Source organism: Pyricularia oryzae, chromosome 4 (genome assembly GCF_000002495.2).
Source record: "Pyricularia oryzae 70-15 chromosome 4, whole genome shotgun sequence".
Classification (NCBI taxonomy): Eukaryota; Fungi; Ascomycota; class Sordariomycetes; order Magnaporthales; family Pyriculariaceae; genus Pyricularia; species Pyricularia oryzae.
Window position 1 is genome coordinate 325,268 of NC_017851.1, and position 20,783 is coordinate 346,050.

A 20,783-nucleotide genomic window follows, 5' to 3' on the forward strand; every position below is an offset into this window, starting at 1 on the left:
GTGGGTTGAAGCAACTGAGCGTCTGACTGGGTAACTGGGGTTCTCAATGACTGGGGGTGAAGTTATGATCGTCCTCAAGTAAATATTGAGGTTAACTAGAGTTTGATTGCTGCTAAGCAATCCTAGAATCGAATCTATCTACATGGTAATGAGCGTGCCTTATATAGACTATGTTCCGAATGTGATCTCTCCTGATCTGTCACAGATCGCAGAGATCACTTCCCTTGATCTGTTGTGATCCCTCAATGATCACTGAGATCACTCTCTTGGCAATCACGTGAGGTCACGTGATTCCTTCTTATGTAATCCTCTTTCTGCCGGTCGGTGATTTCTCTGGGCGGGTGTCGTCAGGAGGGGTGTGACCCCACCTGGCCTCCCTGGTACCGGCCCAACTGTCTGGTCGTAACATCAGGTCTCCTCTCCTTTGGCCAAGTCCCTTTGGCCTTTAAGTAGTCCGTACTCCCTTGATCCCTGTTCTGGTTTTCCTTCCTTCCTGGCTAACTCTCTTGCGCCATGTCTAGTCGTGTAGCCAAACCAAAATCTGGTCGTTCGTCGACAGAACGTCGCCACGCCCTTCTTTCTTCCCTGTTGTCGACGGATACCGTTGAGATGCCTTCCTGCAGTCCCTGCCGTGCCAAAGGCGCAGCGTCTTGTCAGGTATCTCCTCAGGATTCTGCTCGCTGTGTGGAGTGTGTTCGTTCCAATCGCTCTGGGTGTGACGTGTTGGGTCTGTCCGCTGCTCAAATCCGTCACATTGGTCGTCAGCACTCGAAGTTGGATGCGGAGGTCGAGGCGCTTGAGGAGCAGATCCATGTGCAGCAGGCGAAGTTGCTTCGTCTGCGAAAACAAAAGAAATTGTGGTTTGAAAAGATGATGCGAGCTGTGTCTCGCGGAATTGATGACTTGGAGGAATTGGATCGGGTGGAGCGTAAGGAGGCGGAACAGGAGGAGCGTCGACGATCAACCGAGGTCCTGCCTGAAGTGTCCTTGGAGTCGCTTCTTCCGGATTCCAATTTTGTCTGGGATTCGACTTTCCCGATGGGTCCTCTAAATCCTTCGTTGTTGGATGAGATGAATATTCTTGCGCAATATTCCGTTGGTACGTCGTTTTCTGGTGTTTTTGTTTTGTGTTGCATACTGATCGTTCCTTGGTAGGTTCGTCTGGTGGTATGGTTTCGAGTCCTGGTCGGTCCTTAACTTCTGGGAATGGTAGGTGGTGCTTTCTTAGGTCGTCCTCTTTTTCTTGGCTGACTTGCTCGCAGATCCAACTCCTGATAGTACTGGCGGAGCGGTTCCTGGCAATCCTGGAGGTGGTTAAGGGGTTCCCAAGTGTTTTCTTCATGCCCATAGTTTTCCCATTTAACAAGGTACTCTGTTTTGCCGTGGTTTCGTCTGTGGTCGAGTATTCGTTCAACGTCGTAGGTTTGTTCTGCGTCGATCTCGATCGTTTCTTGTGTGCTGGTGCCGTGTGGTGCCGGTTCCAGTAGTGATACGTGAAATGTGGGGTGAATTTTCATGGTGTCTGGTAATGACAGTCTGTAGTTGGTGTCGCTGATTTTCTTGCTGATTTTAAAAGGTCCAAGCTTCTTAAAATCGAGCTTGCTGTTAGGTCGTTGTGTTTTGATGTTGCATCGAATGAGATAAACGCTATCTCCCTCCTTAAAGGATGGTCCCTTCATCCGATGCTGGTTGGCGTATTTTATCATTCTCTCTCGTACGAACTCTAGTTCCTGCTGGAGTTCTTTATGTAGCTGTCGTAGCTCGCTCGCTTGTTTGTCGGCTCGCGGTGCCGTAGTTGTAGTTCTTGGTTCTCCGTACGCTGTAGGGTTGAATCCATAGTTGGCGTAGAACGGGGTTGTCTTGGTACTTTCGTTCTCTGAGCTGTTATAGGCGAATTGTGCTGTGGGTAACAACCGTACCCAATTGTCTTGCTTGTGGTTCACATAGCATCTTAGGTATTGTTCCAGTGTTTGGTTGGCTCGCTCTGTTTGTCCGTCCGTCTGTGGGTGGAATGCTGTGGATAGCTTGTGGTCTGTTCCTAGCTGTTCCATCAGGGATTTCCAAAATCTTAATGTGAAGAGCTTGTCTCTGTCTGTGATAATACTTTCTGGAAGTCCGTGATTGCTGACAATCACTCGTAGGAATGTGTAGGCGATTTCTTCGGCGTTGCTGCTTTCTTTGTATGGTAGGAAATAGGCGTATTTGGTGAGCTTGTCCACTATAACCAATATGCTGTCGTATTTGGTTCTCGTGAGTGGTTCTTCTGAAGGTGGTAACTTGACGATGAAGTCCATTGTGATGGTCTGCCATGCCTTGCTGGGGGCTGGTAAGGGTTGTAGGAGTCCGTAAGGCCTATGTCTTGCGGACTTGCTTTTGGCACAAAGTTCGCAATCCTTGATAGCTTCTCGTACTTCTTGTCGCGTTCCTCGGAAGTTATGGTGTTGCTTTAGCCGTTTCCATGTCTTGGAAATTCCTTGGTGTCCGTGGGCTTTGTTTCCGTGGATCTTCCGTATTTCTTCTGGTGTGGTTACCGTATTTGTTATCATAAGGCTCCGGTGTGCTGGTAAAAGGTTTCCGTTTCCGTCTGTGGTGAGGATAACCCGTGTTTCCTCTGGCACTATGTTCTCGTGATCTGGTCTTCGGCTGAGGGCGTCGGCCCTGCCGTTTTCTGTTCCTTTTCGGTAGATGATCCTAAAATGGAATTCTGACAGGAATTCTGACCATCTGATTTGTCGTTTGTTCAACACTTTGCTAGTGGTGAAATGGGTCAGGTTCTTGTGGTCCGTGTAAACTAACACCTCGTGTTTAGTTCCGGATAACTGTGGTTTCCATTCTTCAAATGCTCGAATGATGGCCATAAGCTCTTTGTCGTGAATCTGGTAGTTGAGTTCTGGTCCATGTAGTTTTTGTGAGAAGAAGGCGCAAGGATGCAACCGTCCTTCTTCGTCTCGCTGACTGAGTTGTCCTCCGATCGCATAGTCCGATGCGTCGGTCTCGACTTCGAAAGGTTTCGTTGGGTCTGGTATCTTGAGGATTGGTTCTCTGGCTACTGCGTCTCGTAGCTGTTCAAAGGCCTGTTGTGTTTGTTTCGTCCACTGGAATTCTAGGTCCTTCTTGGTCATGTTGGTCAATGGGGTGGCAATCGCGCCGTATCCCTTGATGAACCTTCTGTAAAAGTTCACGAATCCGAGGAATACCCGAACGTCTTTTACGTTCTGTGGTTGAGGCCATTCCTTTACTGCTTGGATTTTCGATTCCTCCATCCTAATTTCTCCAGGAGCGATAGTGTATCCTAGGAAATTAACTTGCTTGCTGTGAAAGAGACACTTCTCGGGCTCAACTAAGAGCTTAGCGTCTTGTAGCTTTTTTAGGACGGTGTGAACGTGTTGCTTGTGTTCTTCCAACGTCTTGGAAAAGACAAGGATATCGTCCAGGTAGACAACGACGAAAATGTCTAGGCATTCCCTGAGAACGTGGTTGATCATGGTTTGGAAGGTTGCTGGGGCGTTGGTGAGGCCGAAGGGCATCACTAGGTACTCGTAATGTCCTCGTCGGGTGCGGAACGCTGTTTTCCATTCTTCGCCTTCCTTCATGCGGATCAAGTTGTATGCTCCTTTGAGGTCTAGTGTTGTAAACCACTGTGCTTGGTAAAGCATATCTCGGAATTCTCCTATCAGTGGGAGTGGGTAGCAATTTTTTATGGTGATGTCGTTTAATTGTCTGTAGTCCACGCATAGTCGTAATTTTCCGTTCTTCTTTGGTACGAAGAGGATTGGGTATCCTGCTGGTGATGTTGATGGTCTGATGTAACCTTTCTTGAGGTTCTCTGCGAGGTACTCATCTAATACCTCCATCTGTGTTGGGTTCAAGCCGTATATCTTGTGGAATTTGGGCTGGGTTCCTTCTTTCAATGGTATCTCGTGGTCGAACGGACTATGCTCAGGTAATCCTGTTTCGAGTTCGGGGCTGAATAGTCGTCCATACATCCGGTATTCGGCCGGGATGTTGTCGATCAATGTGGTAAGGTTCGATCGTTCTTCGCTCATGGATAGTCGCGATCCTTCCGATGTTGGCTCCAGGCGTGGCTCGCTTTTCCTCAATAGCGCCATAATTTTTTGTTGATTTCGCTCCTGTGCCCTACGCTCGTTGCGTGAAGTCCGTTTCTCGGATTTTCCTTCAGAGGCTAACGGCTCTTCCCATTGGACTTGGCCGGTTGTCCAATCTATCCGGGGGTTGCTCCTTCTGAGCCAGGGGATTCCTAATATCACGTCTTTGTCCCCTATCTCCGTGATGTCTAAGGTGATTTGTTCCTTTCGTCCATAGCTCTCCATCCAGAGGTGTACGGTCTCTGTTTCGATGGTGCCGTTCCCGTATAAAACTGCCTCTCCTTCTACGGTCTGCAACTGGTATGGTTCCTTCTTTTGCTGCCAAGGTATCCGTCGTTTCGCTACGACCCTTGGTGAGATGTAGTTGCCTTGTGCTCCACTGTCGAGGAGTGCTCGTATGGGTCTGCCATCGAGTCGTATGTCGAGAAATATGTGTTCATGTGCTGCTATGGTGTTTTGTGTAGCGTTCAGGGTTCTTTGTTCCGTTCCTGTTGTCGCCGTTCGGTGCCCTGTGCCGTCTGGCTGTCTTAGTTTTTTAACTTGCTGGACTCGCGTCGTGGGTCCTTGTTTTTCTTGTCCCTGGGTGTGCGGCTATTTCTTGTTTCGACTAGGTCAAGTGGGTGTTTTGCTGGCACGGGTGTCTTGCGTGCGTTTGTGGTTTCCTCGTTGTCTTGTACGTTGGGGTTATTTTCTCTTGCTGCGTTGTACTGGCTCGAGGGTATGGTCTCTTCCTCGCTGGATTCTTCCTCTAAATCCTTGCTTGATTCTTGTGTTAAGGACTGATTGGTTGTCCTAATGTGGTGGGTTTGTCCCAAAAGTTCCTCATCTAATTCTCCTGAGGCGTCCGAGTCCGTGAGCTCGGGTAGTTGGGTCTCCCGTCGGTGTAAGTTCACTGGTTGCCTTGTCCCCATGGGTACTCGGTTTCCTACTGCTAGGGTTCGAGTGCCTCGGGGCTTTTGTGGGTACCATCCTGCGTCGATCTTGGAGCTATTGTGGGTCATACAATTGTCATCGTAGCAGGTGGTCCAGCTCATCGTGCTGTGTTGGTTAGGCCGTAGTTGCTGGTAATTGGTGGCATTAAGTCCTCGTGGTTTTTCGGTCTTGCCCCTAAAATCAGGGATATCTTCCTGGTTTCTCGGGCAGTTTCTGGCGATGTGCCCTGTCTTGTCGCACTTAAAGCACTTGCCATTCTTGGGGTCTTTACGGGGCTTCTTGTGTTGTGTGGCACTGAGGTCCATGGGTCCACTGTGGGTACCATAAGCTGTACTGTAGGTCTGGGGTGCCATGTGACGGGGCTGCTGCCATCCACCATTGTTTCTATGGTATATGGGTTAAGGGTGTTGGTACTTGCGTCCCGTGTTGGCTTGTCGAATCGAGGTGACGAACACTCGCTGTCCGCCTTGTTTTTCCTGTCGGCGTTCGTAAATCCGGTTGTCAAGTTTGATGGCAAGTTCGACGTACTCGAGGAAATCCTCGGGTCGGTCGAGCTTGGATACTTCGTCTTTTATTTCTGACTTCAATCCTTGGTAGAACTGGAGGATCTTGGTTTCTTCGGTCATGTCCAGCCTTGTTGCTAGCCTTCTGAACTCGGCTGCATAAGCGGAGGCTGACTTGGTTTGTCGTAGGTTGGCCAAATCTCGTTCGGTCTGTCGTTTCTCATCGGGTTCCTGGAACAAGGAACGGAGGGTGCGTTCATACCCTGCGAAGGTTGAAAAAATGTCGGTGACTTCTTGGCGTCGTTCTTCGGGGGGTATATCAAGCCATTCCTGCAACAGGGGCTCGAACCAAGACAAGGCTCGTCCTCGAAGGAAGGTGGCCGCGTGTACCACCTTTTCTGTTTCGCTGCGGAAAGTTTCCAGATGGAATGCTTGGTAGGTGCGTACCTGTACAAGGTACCCTTTAAGTTGTCCAGGTGTGCCATCGAATGTGGCTGGGGGGTTAAACTTGAGTCTCTCGCGCCCATCAAGAGGGGTTGAGGTAACGTTAGCACTGGCTCGGAGAGCCTGGAGTTCCTCTTGGAGTTGGGTTGCGCGGAGCGTCTGTTCGTGGAGCTCCTGGTTGGTCCTAGCAACCTGCCTGCGGAGCTGGTCTTCCTCGTCCTCGCTGTCGCTATCGTCCCTGGGCCGAGCAGGGGCTTTCTGGGCCGCCTTGCTGCTCGTAGCCGGGGTGCTGGGGGTGTTGTTCTTAGAGGACTGGGAAGACATGTTGTCGGTGATACTGCTCGGTATGCTTCAAGGCAAAGTACTGAACAGGAGCAATCAAAATATTACGATCAAGGTATCGGGTAACCTGTTCTTAGGGTAAAGTACAGTGGGTTGAAGCAACTGAGCGTCTGACTGGGTAACTGGGGTTCTCAATGACTGGGGGTGAAGTTATGATCGTTCTCAAGTAAGTATTGAGGTTAACTAGAGTTTGATTGCTGCTAAGCAATCCTAGAATCGAATCTATCTACATGGTAATGAGCGTGCCTTATATAGACTATGTTCCGAATGTGATCTCTCCTGATCTGTCACAGATCGCAGAGATCACTTCCCTTGATCTGTTGTGATCCCTCAATGATCACTGAGATCACTCTCTTGGCAATCACGTGAGGTCACGTGATTCCTTCTTATGTAATCCTCTTTCTGCCGGTCGGTGATTTCTCTGGGCGGGTGTCGTCAGGAGGGGTGTGACCCCACCTGGCCTCCCTGGTACCGGCCCAACTGTCTGGTCGTAACAGTTGAGGGTAGACATATTACTTGACTGCACGTAATACCCACATGGACTCATTCAGTAGCAAATGAGATTGTACATGTGGAAAAGGGGCGCTATTGTGGGGTATTTAATCTATTTTGTTACTAGGTCAAATGCATGCCTAATGCCTTTGACCAGATTCGAGTGAGCGGCAAACGAGGACCTTGTTTGATGAATGGGTGAAGCTCGTGCATCTTTTTAAGTCGCATTAATGCTTCACTCCTAAATTTCCCCAGCAACCCTCCCCCTTTTTTACAGACCTAGGTAGCCGACTTCACCTAGCCCAACAGGGCTGAACGCGATTCTGACCACAGCCCGCGGGGGGAGAACAACCTTGGATCTCGCTCCTGTGGCTCGTTGCAGTCAACCCGCGGTCCGACCTGGACGGCGTCAAGGTGACATGGCAGAGAAACCCGTGACTTCCACTCGCCGTTGCGTCCCAATGCCGGCCAGCATGCACAGTCCCAAAGCTTCTCTTGGAGAGAGCAAAAAAAGCCGATCGGCTGGTCTTGCCTGGGAAAGCGCCATCGCGGGTGTAAGGAACGAGTAGTTGATGGGGTTGGGATTCACTCATTTCATCTTCCCCCAAAGTAAAACCAGATGTGGGCTCTCCATATTAGTCTCTGCATGTCACATGGACTGCACGTCATGCGGGGAGAGGTAAAGGGGGGGGAGGGAGATCAACTTGACAACTAAAAATAAGGACGAACTAGAGTGAAAATAGACAGGGTCTGTGTTTGAATCATTCGATCAGCATTTCGTCCAGACGCATGTAAAATTGAAGGGATTCGGCCTACTCCATGTTGAAGGAAAAATTACAAATCAAAGAAAGAAAAGGTTAAATTTCCTGACAGGTTGACCCTTGGGGAAAGACGAGTAGTAACTCGTGTCAACGACATCATTGCCTTACATAATCTTTTACCCGTAACAAGGCAAACCCGGTAAATACTGCCAGGAACCAAACAAGGAGAATTGACTGCCATGGAAATCTGGGCTGAGTAATCATGACACTCCGACACATGGATCTCATATCTGACAGTTTGAGATTGGATGGCACGTCTGATCTCTGAGCAGAGTGCATCAAGCATTTCATGTGGAGCATTGTGGCGCCAGTGCGAGCACAACGCATGGCTGCACAACGTCCTCTGCAAAGATGATGAATTCCACAATGGTACATAATCACATATTTGACGCGTTCAAGCTTCTACCAGCAAAGCTCAATAATTGCCGACAGCTGGCTCACCTGGATCTTTTGGAGCTGAGTAATGTGGTGGCTGTCAACCAGGTATAATTAGCACCATGGGCACTTCCGCCATCGAATTACATGACAATAAACTCCTCTCTTTCAGATCATCCTTTCGGCAAACCCCGACCCTTTTTTTTCTTCTTGGTAGTTTCGAATGCTGATCGCTGGACAAGGTAGCTTCTGGTTGTGCTTGACCCAGCACACTGGACAGGGCGAGTCAAGCTGGACACCTTGCCCTGCGCCAAGCTCGGACGGTCCGCTCTTAATAAATAGAAGCATGTTATTCTTGTTCTGGGTAGCACAGGGATACCCCAATTTGAAAACTACTCGAGGGGTCAGCAAAGGCACGGCGGCGCAAAGAGAGATGCGTCTCCAGAACTCTTGTGATGGATATATATAAGTTGCCATCTTCTCCTTCTAAAATGTTTGTAATTTTCTTCTTCTCATCATCCAGCTTTCGGATAGCCAATCTTTACTGTCTTTTCTTTTCCTAGTTTCTCTTTTTTCCTAGTTTTCTTTTTTTTTTTCCTTTTGTTTTGGGATAGTCAATCTTTACATTCTCCTCCCATTTTCCCTTTTTTCCCCCCTTTGTTCTTTCCTTTTTTTTGTATTTTTGTCTTTTGGCCCTTTTTTGCACCCAAAGAAGAAGAAAAAAAAACCCCCCCAAAGTCTCAACAATGCGCGGGCTAAACCTAGTCTCGCTGCTGCTGGTTGCAGTCTCGGGCACCAATGTCCTGGCTCAATCCAGCAGCGTCGCCGACACCCTGGACGACGCCGGACTTGATATTCATAAAAGATCGCTACTCCAGCCCCGCAAGGATGACGGCATCGATTTCGGCAACCTCGATTCCGGGGGTTCCAGTAGCCCCAGTGGCGGCGGCGGCGGGTGCTGTGACGACAATACCCAGTCCACAGACACGGGAACGGGAGGAACGACGGTGGTGAACCAGTACAGCTACTACGACTTTAGCGACAACAGGCGCTACGGCAGAGAACAGTGTGACTACAGATATGGTTACAGTAGTTACGGTGGTTACGGTGGTAGTGGGTACACAACTTCAAGATACGGGGGAATGCGCGATAGACCATCCCGATACCGCCCCGGCTACGACCATGAGGACCACGATGATTACTACCGCGGCCCTGCTCGTAATAATCAGCAGCAATTCAGTGCGCCTCCTCCCCAGTATCATCCTGGACAGCAGCAGCAAGCCGGCGCACCGCCTCACGGGAGCAACGCCCTCGTTCCGGCGGAGCCCCAGCAGCCCTTTGACAAAGCCACTGGCGAGAAGCCACTCACCGAGCAGGAGCGCGCCGAGCTGGACAAACAGCTTGGTTCAGCATGCGGACAATTTATGCAAGTAGCCGGCCAATACTGCGCGACGCAAGTCGGCGGAGCGGCTAAAACGTGCAGCAAATGGGTCAGCGAACAGACCCAAGCGTGCTCGGTCTACGTCAGCGAAAAGGGCAAAGCGTGCGCAAACAAGGTCAAGGGGGGACTGGAAGCAGTGAGCCAAACCTGCAGCCAGGTGAACCTTGCAATTGTCGGGTTTTGCAAGCCTCCGGTAGACTGGACCATCGAAAAGGCCAAAGCCTGCTCGGAAAAGGTCGGTTTCGGATTGACCGCGTGCCACAATGCCAAAGTCATCGCCTATGAATGGGCCCAATATCGCCAACGCGGACGCTGGAGAAACTTCAAGAACGGATGCAAGGCCAAGTGCAGAGCAGTCAACAACGGATGCAAGGCCGCGGGCAAGGCAATCGGCAACAGCTGGCAAAAGGCAGTCGGTACCTTGAAGACCGGCAACGTGTTTCTCCAAGCACAGGCCGACTATTACAAGCAACTCTTCAACCAAAAGCTCAGAACCGTGACGGACAGCATGAAGGCAAAGATGCTGGCCGCCACTCAGACGGGGGCTCCAGTCGAACCACTGGACGGCATCGTCAATGGTCTGATCCCCGAGGCCGGTTCTGCGCCTGGGCAGCACCCTCATGGAGAGGCCATCGGATACCCTGTTCACGCCTCTGCGCCTCCGAACCACCCTCAGGGCCAGCCGCCCAAACATTCTTAGGATGAAGACGACGAATGGCATCAACAAGAAGAAACCAAGCACCTGACTATCTGCTACTCCCCACGCAGAGAAGGTTGCAGGGGCTTTGGATGAGCGCATCGGCATCTGTAACAGTGGGCGGTTGGAGAAGAGATTCGGCCGAGCTTTGCTTTTTCTTTGGGCAAAAAAAAAAACCTGCGACTTGTTTTGTTTTTATTTATTTTTTCTCTTTTTTTTTGCTTTCAAGATACCTGGTCAGGCATGTACAAGATGGAGAGAACAAAGGGGTTTGTTTGGTTATAATCCACCCTTGCACTAATTAGCATCTTGGCTACAGCGGGGGGGGGCACTCGTCTTTTTTTTTTCTTTTTTTCTTTTTTTCTGCGAATTTCGGCGCACTAGTAGTAGTAGTAGTAGTAGTATTATTTAACGCCGGGCTCGGCCCGGCTCATTAGCCGGCCGTTAGCAACCTCCCGAGGGGTATCTCGGCGCGCTTTCTATTTTCTCTATTTACACAGCGGAAAACAAGGGCATAGAAGCGAATCGAGCCTGACCGGGTTCGTGCCCGGCCCTGCTTACAGGTTTGTTCACTGACGCGACCCCGTGCCTTCAGGCGCACGGAGGGTTCGTCTGACGGCAGTTGACGGCTCTTCATCGAGAGGGGCCTGTGTCCAAACAGCGGAGCTGTCGGTCGTTTGTAGCCATGGAGACGAAGTTCCCAACAAGTGTGGGCTCGACGGCACAGGCGGGTGGTTGTTGTCGATAGCCAGCCGGGTTATCCTTGCCACGGTAAGCGGGGAGGAGGTGGAGGGAGCAGGATTCGAACCTACGTTACTCAAGTAACAGCCATGGCGCTTAACCACTGCGCCATTCCCCCCATTTCGGCGCACTAGTTATGTTATAGATTTGGAATTAATGTTTTACACATGCTTAATTTGAAAAGTACTACTCAAAAGAGTTGTTCAGGTTGAAAATGTGAGAGAGATGGTATGTGACTATGAATAGCAAAGTCATTTGTTTCTGGGAACAAATCCACTCTTATTCGCCACGCCTGTTCTACATTACCGAGTCATTGGGGACAATAGGGACCGACCTGGTTCTGTACCCGGCCGGTATTATCTTCATCTGCTTCTTGCAATTGGTATTGCAACTCAATCCGCCCTCAATCGGCGCCCCGCCCACGCAGTCAGCACCTCTTCAGCTAGACACACCTGCAAGTCTTGGATGGCGGGATATCGACGACGTTGGTTGCGTTTATGGGCCGTATTCATGTGGCCCATGCAACCGCCAATATGCCCCCCACATGTGGCTGACTTGACCAGCATGGAGGCAGGCCCTGCGCCAGAACAGGAGATTCCAAACTTGGCTGCGGACCGCGGTTGAGTTCGCAGGTTCCTGGCCTTCTAGGTGCTCCATTACCTCCGGAAAGCCGCCGTGAAGACGAAAGGCTATCCTTGACAGAACGGACAGATCACTGAGATATTCCTCCAAAATACCCGAAATTAACCGGTTCAAGGAAACAACTGTGCTTTGGAACCCAAACCCCAGTTCTAGCAATGGCTTGGTAGTCCCACAGTTTCGATGCTCGCCCTTCAGACAAGTTGAGGACATTGACCATTATCAGGCATAAAGTAGATTCATGCTCTTCACCTTGTTAAAAATCAGTAAACTTCTAGAGAATGATCCATTCATTTTTCACAACGTTCACACCATTTCCGGTTCAATTTAGAGACGGTGCGCCCTTGTGCTTGAGTCCTCCAGGGCCTGTCAACCTTCATGAGCGCCGTACAGGATCATTTACACAGCACCCTGGTTTGTCCCACCGGTTCTCCGAATTGAGGCTCGTCCGACTTGAAATCGCTATGTTTTCAGTCATTAATGTTTTTGCTTGCCGACCTGTAGACCACAGAACACCGGCGAGCAGCCCAGTCCCTCGAACCCTTGACGACCTACCCTCGCCGCCTGATAAGGCCCTGCAGTAGCCACGTATCGGCTCGAGCACCGCCGCACCGAGGATGGCGGCAATGTTGCCGCGGTCGCCCGAGGGACACCACGTCCCTCACGGGCAGGGTTCCTCGATGCCGTCGTTCAAGCAAGCCCGAAGCGCGTTCGTCTCTCCAGCCCCGACGAGCTCGAGAGCAACAAACATCGCGCCATACTCGACCACAAGCAGGACAACTATCCGTTCGGGTCCCACCTCGTTGCTTCCCCCTTACTTGGGAGTTTTGCGCTGCCGAAGCCGGCCCATGATGTTCCTGCTTCTTTGGCCTACCCGGGCCTAGAGTTGCTCTGCTTGAGAGAGCCAGGCGGCGTCAGCGGCAGCGTTGGGCGCCTGTTTTGGATAAGATCTTGTGGGCTGGCTCCAAATGTTAGCCTAGACAGGAGTAGATGGGCACCGTTGGGGCGCTGGCTGGGATGTCCATGGCCTGCCTCTTCCTGGTCGGCACGGGCTACCTGTAGTGCCTGTCCGAGGATATTATCAGCCGTGGCAGCCACATTAGCGATCCAAGGCGGAAGCCCTCGAATATCCAAGTCTAATACATATTGAATGATTACTTTCTCTGTAAAAGTTATAAGGTAGGTAGGGAGGGAATTTTGAAAGAAAAGTTCAAATAGTGCAAGGTTGTGAATTGAGAATAATTGTTTGTACGACAAAATAATCTTTCTTTTTTGTAAAAGTGGTAATCGCGGTCCATAGTATTAACGTAATTCACTTGAAATTACGGGGCTATTACCCCCTTATTATATTTTAAATATTGGTTTATTTTCAACAGTCTAATATCTGCTTGTTAGGTTATATTATGTCATTAAGTTTGTACTTATTTATGTAAACTCAATGCGCCTTACTCTGCATTAGAAGTTACTTAATATTCAAGAGTAATATATATATAAGTTTATACTCTTCTCGGTTGCGTTTCATTTCCGCGGACCTAACCAATGGTCGGCCACAGAAACGCGTGCTGCTATTTTGCGTGGAAGCGTTGTCCGAGGTATATTATAGCGTGCGGTAACCTTTCGGAGATTTAATTATCAGAATATCTAAATTTATATAAATTAAAATTTAACTGCGCTTTACAATTATGCAATTGTTAAATAAAAAGTGGAAATATAAAATATTGGAAGAGAAACGTAATATTTGGCCAGAAGGTGGCTTATGTGACATTTGGACCATGAAATCACCAGACCCTAACCCTGACCCTGGACCAACGACCCACCAGGGTGATACCTTTATCGACGTCGCGTCAAGCTCAGAACTTTGTTTGTTTCCTTTCCTCTCCTCAGAGTAGAATCTTCGTCGATAGGCGCCAATAGACTAGCTTCCGTGCTATGCTTACCCTGGCCGTGACAGCTTATATATTATCCTGGCTTATATATTATACTCTTAAATTATTTTAACTAGGGAATATTATAAAATTAAGAAACTTGGATAGTAGCTATTTGAATAAATTGGTGGTTTTTGTGAGGATCAGGCCCCTAGACCTACCCTCAGAATCACGTGAGGATCAGGCCCCTAGACCTACCCTCAGAATCACGTGAGGATCAGGCCCCTAGACCTACCCTCAGAATCACGTGAGGATCAGGCCCCTAGACCTACCCTCAGAATCACGACTCGGCTCCACACCGAGCCAGGGATCGGACAAGGATCCACTACCTCCGGATTTAAACGCGTCTCTTGAGCGCGTCGACGATTGTAATTTCTCTCTTCTCTTCAGTTTAGAATTTTCGTCGATAGCGCCTAATACACTGAGGTTCTCCAATGTATGCCTGGCCGTGACATAATTCTAAACTCACTATGATTTGCTGGTGAAGCAATTAAAATATATCGTTCAATCCCTTCATTCAATCATTCACTACGTCGGCTGTGCACGACGGTAAACTAGGCCACAGAAGACACCATTCGCGAAATCAATGTCGCCGCGTAAGAATTACGGCCCACCGATTCGCCAATCCCAACGCGTGACAAACGCAAACTCAGCAAAGCCAGATAATTTGGCTTCAGGCACTGCTACTCCCAACACCGAAGGTTCGGATCAAAACGGAGAGATTACAGTTGCCCCAGTGAGCCCAGAGCCAGTAGAGCCCGCTCCTACCAGCGCCAACACAGAGCCTGAAGAGCCCGTTGAGCCCCAATACGACACAGAGCAAGATCAGCCAGTCGACAGCATCGAAGTTGACGGATCGTACGAGTACGAGTCAGTTTCCGAACACTTAGGAGAGGCGCGAAGCCCTCCCCACCAACCTTCTGCCAAGACGTCAGACGGCAGGAACGAAATTCCGAAATTTCCAAGCAGAGCGCCCTCGCCTGCCGCCCAAATGAGAAGCGAAATGGCAAACGAAAGCGAAAACACAACCGGCCAGGCCACCATCACTCAATCGCATTTGCAAGACCTCTTGGCTACTATTGCCCAACTGAAGGACCAGTTGGCCACCCAAAACAACTCCACCAGTAATGGAGCCCGTGGGGTTACACCCTTTAACAGCGCCTTCGGTGGGACCGATTTTAAACCTGTTGGATTTGCCGCCCATAATGCCTTTAGGCCCTACGGAAATGGCCAAATTAGCGTTAACCCCGGGTATAATAGAAAAGCCCGCAAGACCGGCGTTGACCCCGGATCTTTCGAGGGTAAGGACGACACCTTCGACACGTGGATCATCCAAGTCGCCGATATGATGGAAGAAGATGAAAGCACTTACAAGACCGAACGTAGCCGTATGGCAGCCCTTTTTTCGTTAACAAAAGGACCGCCTAACGACCTATTGCGTAGCCGTTACGCCTCGAAAGAAAACCCTTTTAGCGGTGTTGCCGAGATGGTCGCAACTTTAGCTGCGGTGTACCACGACGATAACCAAGGCACTAAAGCACGCCGAGAACTGGCTGAAATAATGTTTGACCCAGCAGACAAAACTATGGACATCCATGTTTTTGTTGGCAAAGTTAACACTTTGGCGGACCGCGCCAACATTCTCAAATCAGAGCGTAAAACCCTACTATACGAACATATTCCGGCAAAATTGAACACCCAGCTTTTCGACGACGCTAAAAATCCGGATATATCGTACGAGTCTTTCGTGAACAAAGTCGCCAACGCTGCACTGGCTAATCAGCGCGCCTACGAGGAAAACCTTAAACGGAAACAGGCTAAAAAGGGGCGCCAATCGCCCGAGCCTCGTCGTCGCCGTTCCCGCGATTACAAACACAGGAGAGAGGTTAAAACAGCGACTCCCACACCCGTTAAGGAAGTAGTCACTCTTTCCGACAAGGAAAGGAGCGCTCTTTTGGACGCAGGTCTTTGTTTTCTATGTAAGAAGGCCGGCCACCAATCCCGTCACTGCCCCAATCGCAAAATTATCGCCAATATGTTACAGGCTCTGGACCATGGGGATTCGTATTCGCAACCTGACAATTCGACTCGCAACTCGTCGTCGACTTCTTCGTCTGATTCGGAAAACTGCTAAGGCTGCCGGAAGTCTCCTCGGCAGTCTGCATGCCTCAGATAGCTAAAATCGATAGATCACCTAAATTAAACACCTTTCTTGCTCCCATTCAATTGCAAGACAAAGGTCGTGGTCTCAACGCCCAAGCTCTCTGTGACACCGGAGCAGATGTGTACTTATCCATCCGACCGAGCCTCGCGAAAAAGGTCGCCCAACGTTTAGAGCTACCCATCAAAAAGCTCCCCAAACCTTTGGACTTTGGAGATTTTAACAGGAAGGTCACCGCAAGAGCCACCGAATACCTTCGGCTCACCTTGCAAATCGACGGACGACAATTCCCACGGCAGAAATTCATCCTCCTCGAAACGGCACACGATGTGTTTATCGGACAAGAATGGTGGACGAAACATCGAGTAGGCTTATTCCCAGCTACCCGCAGCTTCGTTTGGCCCAACGACCTGCCCGCCATGGCCCAATACTCACCCGCAATCGTTGTACAACGTTCGAATCCGCCTCTGGACCTTGAGGCCCAAGCTGACGCAGTCCGCCGGGACCGCAAGATGGAACAAGAAGACCGTCGCATCCAGGTCCGCAAGATACTTCGAAGCCCTAAACGCCAACACGAAAACCAGGCTCAGATCACAGAAATTAACGCCTTCCCGACTATCCCAAAGACCGTTTCCAACAAAGGCCTGCCAGCTAGTATTTGTGCCCTCCTTAACGACCCTCGTCAAAATCGATGGAAACGATCCCCGTTACCCACGGAGCTTATACCGTTGGTACCAGTAAACGATACGTCTACGACCAGCCTAAATGCGGTATTAGCCCTGCAATGGAACAAGACTTACGATGGACATCCCATTCCATTTCCTGCAGGCGAAGACCCGGAGCACATCGCGCAAGTACGAGCCAAGTTACCCAAAACACTTGCCCACCTTGAGGGTTTCTTTTCCAAAAAGGCGTCGACGATTCTCCCGCCTAGCCGACCCGGCTTCGACGTGGTTTTGGAACTCGAGAAACCTTTGGAGGGGAGGCCAGCCCGCTATTCGACCCCTTTCGCGATAATGGAGTTGGAAAAGGAAACCATCGACGAACTTCTGAGGATCGATTTCATTGAACGGACAATGGAGGAGACCGCAGCTTCGACTCTGTTCGTTCCTAAACCGCAATCGAAGGAGCAGCGTTTTTGTGTGGATTACCGATGGGTAAACAAATTCATCAAAGGACGACAAGTACTTGCCCCCGACGTGGCCGGGACGTTAAGCAGATGTGGAAAAGCCCGGAGAATGACCAAGATCGACATTATTCGAGCTTTTAACAAATTGCTAATGGATCCGAAGTCACGGTATTTAACGGCGTTCAAAACGCGACAAGGCACATTTCAGTGGAAGGTCCTACCCTTTGGACTGAAGGTCGGACCCGCCTGGTTCCAAGCTTTTATTAACGCTCAGCTTAATAAACTGCTGGACGCTTTCGCGAGCGCCTACGCAGACGACGTGTTGATTTATACCGAGGATAAATCGGAGCAAGTCCACTTTGAGCAAACCGAGGAGGTTATTTACAGGTTGCACAAAGCCGGACTCCAAGGCGATATCAAAAAGTCAAGTTTCGGCGTTTTCGAAATCGAGTACCTGGGTTTACTTCTAGAGATCGGTAAAGGTATCCGCATCGACCCCAAAAAGGTCGAAGCCATCACCAGCTGGCAATGGGACGACATCACCTCCGTTTCCGCAGTACAATCCTTCCTAGGCTTATGCAATTTCGTTCGGACGTTCTGCCATCACGCCAGCGAACAAGCAGAACCTCTGACCCGATTATTGAAAAAGGGAGTCCCGTTCGAAAGAGGCCCCGAGCAGAAATCTGCCTTTGAAGCGCTGAAACAACTGGTGGTCACCGCCCCCGTGATGAGTTTCTTTAAACCCGGTATGCCTGTCAGGATGGACACCGACGCCAGTGGCAGGGCCACCGCCGGTGTCGTGTGGCAGCAACAGGACGATGGCAGCTGGAAACCAATCGGCTATTCGTCCAAAACCATGTCCCCTGCTGAACAAAACTATCCGATTCAGGACCAGGAGCTATTAGCTGTGATTAATACGCTAAAGGACTTCGAACCAGCCCTGTTGGGTACCAAGTTCTGTGTTTTCACCGATCACCAGGCCCTAATTTATTGGTCGACCAAGAAACTTTTGTCCGCTCGCCAGATACGATGGGCTGACTACCTGGCCAACTTCGACATCACCTTTAAATACCGTCCCGGCAAGGATAATGTGGCAGCCGATGCCCTTTCGCGCAAAACCATCGACAACCCTACGGTCAAGGCCCGAGCTGTATTAGACCGCACCATTGCACTAATCCCTCCAGAAAAGATCGACTCCCGACCCGGCGAACCTCTTCCAACCATTAGCAACTTGGAACCCTCCGCACCGCAGGGAGCTGACCTGGTGGCCCTTATCCTGGAAGAAAACCTGAAACAGAACCTAGGTCACCACGACAATTTGTTAACGGTACCCGAGACTACCCAGGATGGCAAAATCTTCTTAAGAACGGCTCTCATCCGCGAAACTCATGAGCCCAAGATCTTCGGCCATGGAGGCCAGAATAAAACCCTCAGCCGCCTGAAAAAGGACTATTGGTGGCCCGACCGAAATCGAGACGTCAAACGCTACATTAAGAATTGTCGCGAATGTTAACGCAACAAGGTACGACATGATAAGACGCCTGGGCTGTTGCACCCACTGGAGATCCCTAGACGGTGTTGGCAGCACGTAATGGTAGACGGCAAAGATATGCCCAAGGATAAAGAAGGCTATAATTACGTCTGGGTCTTCATCTGCCGATTGACCAAACTTTTGGCCACCCTACCGGGAAAAAAGACGGACACCGCGGAAACCTTGGCCATGCGGTATTATCAGACCGTGTACCGTTGGAAAGGCGTCCCCGATTTATAGCTTTCCGACAACGCCGGACCGTTTATATCCGAGTTCCTAAATACTCTAAACGAGTTGACAGGAACAAAGCATAAACATGGAAGCGCCCGCCACCCTCAAAGTCAGGGCAGCGTCGAAATTACCAACGCTGAATTGGATCAGAAAATGCGCTTTTATGTAGACAAATACCAAACGAATTGGCGACGGCATATCCCCGCTTTCGACTTCGGCCACAACTCGTCCGTCCACGCCTCTATTGGCATGGCACCGATCGAAGCAGAAACCGGAGCTCGCCCTAGAGACCCGCTCTCTTTACCTTTACCCGAAGAAGACCTGGAGACCGGTCAGCAACAAAAGGCGCTGGAAATGGTCCGCCAAGCCCGGCAAGCTCAGGAACTGGCCCGCAACAACGGACTCGGAGCGCAAATAGAACAACAGAGGCAGGCTAATAAGAAGCGGCGACCGGTCGATTTTACGGTGGGAGATGCGGTTTACGTTAGCAAAAAGGGTTTTTCCACCGAAGCTCCTACGACCAAGTTGGACTCGCAAAATGCAGGACCATGGACGATTCTCGAGGAAAAGGGCCACAGCTTCATTCTCGACACCCCTGCCTGGTATAAAGGTAGTAAGCTGTTCCACGCCAGCCGATTGCGCAAAGCAGCAACGGATCCATTACCTCAGCAGTATCAAAAGCCGGAACCACCGGTCGAAATTAACGGAGAACCGGAGTGGGAGGTGGAGCAAGTGTTGGCCTCACGTTTATTCGGACGAAAGAAAACATTGCAATATCAGGTATCGTGGGTCGGACTCGACCCTGATGAGACATGGTATGAGGCCCGCGACTTGAAAAATTCACCAGTACTGCTGGATACCTTTCACAGGGAGTACCCGGACGCAGCAGGACCTCCGGTAAATTTGCAACAGTGGATCAGGAGCGCAGCAGAGGATGTTTTTGCGGAGGACGGACCCGAGGACAATGTTGCCGAGCACGATGCGAGAAAGACACGAGAGCGGAGGAAGGCCCCGAGGAGACACACGTGACAAACTCAAGACTCTGACCGCCTACGTCGATCAGGCCTTAGAGGGGGGTAATGTGAGGATCAGGCCCCTAGACCTACCCTCAGAATCACGTGAGGATCAGGCCCCTAGACCTACCCTCAGAATCACGTGAGGATCAGGCCCCTAGACCTACCCTCAGAATCACGACTCGGCTCCACACCGAGCCAGGGATCGGACAAGGATCCACTACCTCCGGATTTAAGCGCGTCTCTTGAGCGCGTCGTCGATTGTAATTTCTCTCTTCTCTTCAGTTTAGAATTTTCGTCGATAGCGCCTAATACACTGAGGTTCTCCAATGTATGCCTGGCCGTGACACAATCCCTACCTTTGCTAGGAAATTTCTTTCATTCTATCCTCTTTTACAATTTCTACTATTATCTGCGCCAAAATGCACCTTTTGCTTGCTTTTTTTATTTGTAATGCGCTTGGTTTTTCGACTGCCATTATGTTAAGCGAACAAGATTATATTTCGGCACCGCGTATAACTAGTCCTGATAATTTGGTAAGGTCCAACAGTTTGCAACTTAGCCATTTTTAATGTCTTGAAAACTCAAAAGATAATCTATCCTGAGATTACTAACATATTAGAGGTTTAGATTAACAGCCCCAGGATTGTTAAACGAGGTGATGCCGGAGAGTCTTGCAGCGATGATGAAGCAAAAACTATAAGAGAAGCGATGGCAGAGTAATAAAACTGTTAGAATTTCCAATAACCTTATATTTGCTAACTCTCTTTAGTTGCAAACTTTATGTTGATAGGGCGTATTACGCTATTAAAGACAACGACAAGTTGAGACGTACGTTTTTTAAAACCAACAGCGACGAATATATTACAACAATCCAAGAGATTTATTGAGATATCGAGCGGGCATGCGATCGCAGCACAGATGACGAGATTGTTTTTAGTTGTGCAGACGACGAATGTAAACCCACCTGGACTGCTTATTCACAAGGGGATAAAATTTTTATATGTCCCCGATTCTTTCGCGAGACGGCCGCTGATCAAGCTCGTACTTTGATACACGAGCTCACGCATCGCGAATCTAGTAAGAAATCCCTCTAAACGTTGTAAATTCTATCAAAATTATATATGAGAGCTTAAAACTAAAATATAACAGTTAGAGGGACCGGCGATCATGCTTATGGGGATGTAGACTCAAGGATGTAAGTGTTGTTAAGTGTCTTTGTATCATTTCAAAAAAGATAACTTATCGTTACAAAAATA

General features: G+C 49.7%; 4 protein-coding genes and 1 pseudogene across 5 annotated transcripts; 2 read left to right on the forward strand and 3 right to left on the reverse strand.

Annotated features, from left to right (window-relative positions):
• Window positions 1-73: 73 nt before the first annotated feature.
• MGG_17019 (uncharacterized protein) lies at window positions 74-1,318 on the forward strand (the record flags this gene model as incomplete). Its single annotated transcript, XM_003715927.1, has 4 exons — window positions 74-452; window positions 522-1,099; window positions 1,156-1,209; window positions 1,263-1,318. The coding sequence occupies exons 2-4, from the start codon at window positions 610-612 to the stop codon at window positions 1,316-1,318; spliced, it is 600 nt and encodes a 199-aa protein (XP_003715975.1). The 5' UTR covers window positions 74-452; window positions 522-609.
• Window positions 1,319-4,932: 3,614 nt separating this feature from the next.
• On the reverse strand, window positions 4,933-6,310 carry MGG_17020 (uncharacterized protein; the record flags this gene model as incomplete). The annotated part of the gene is made up of 3 exons (XM_003715928.1): window positions 4,933-4,941; window positions 5,036-5,351; window positions 5,568-6,310. 3 exons carry the CDS (start codon window positions 6,308-6,310, stop codon window positions 4,933-4,935), a joined length of 1,068 nt encoding a protein of 355 aa, XP_003715976.1.
• Window positions 6,311-8,762: 2,452 nt separating this feature from the next.
• Window positions 8,763-10,157, forward strand: MGG_13957 (uncharacterized protein; the record flags this gene model as incomplete). Its single annotated transcript, XM_003715929.1, has 1 exon — window positions 8,763-10,157. One exon carries the CDS (start codon window positions 8,763-8,765, stop codon window positions 10,155-10,157), a length of 1,395 nt encoding a protein of 464 aa, XP_003715977.1.
• A 784-nt stretch (window positions 10,158-10,941) lies between these two features.
• On the reverse strand, window positions 10,942-11,013 carry MGG_20175 (annotated as a pseudogene). Its single transcript has one exon. The product of its transcript is annotated as a tRNA-OTHER (tRNA).
• A 1,391-nt stretch (window positions 11,014-12,404) lies between these two features.
• On the reverse strand, window positions 12,405-12,832 carry MGG_17021 (uncharacterized protein; the record flags this gene model as incomplete). The annotated part of the gene is made up of 2 exons (XM_003715930.1): window positions 12,405-12,697; window positions 12,787-12,832. The coding sequence occupies 2 exons, from the start codon at window positions 12,830-12,832 to the stop codon at window positions 12,405-12,407; spliced, it is 339 nt and encodes a 112-aa protein (XP_003715978.1).
• Window positions 12,833-20,783: the final 7,951 nt, after the last annotated feature.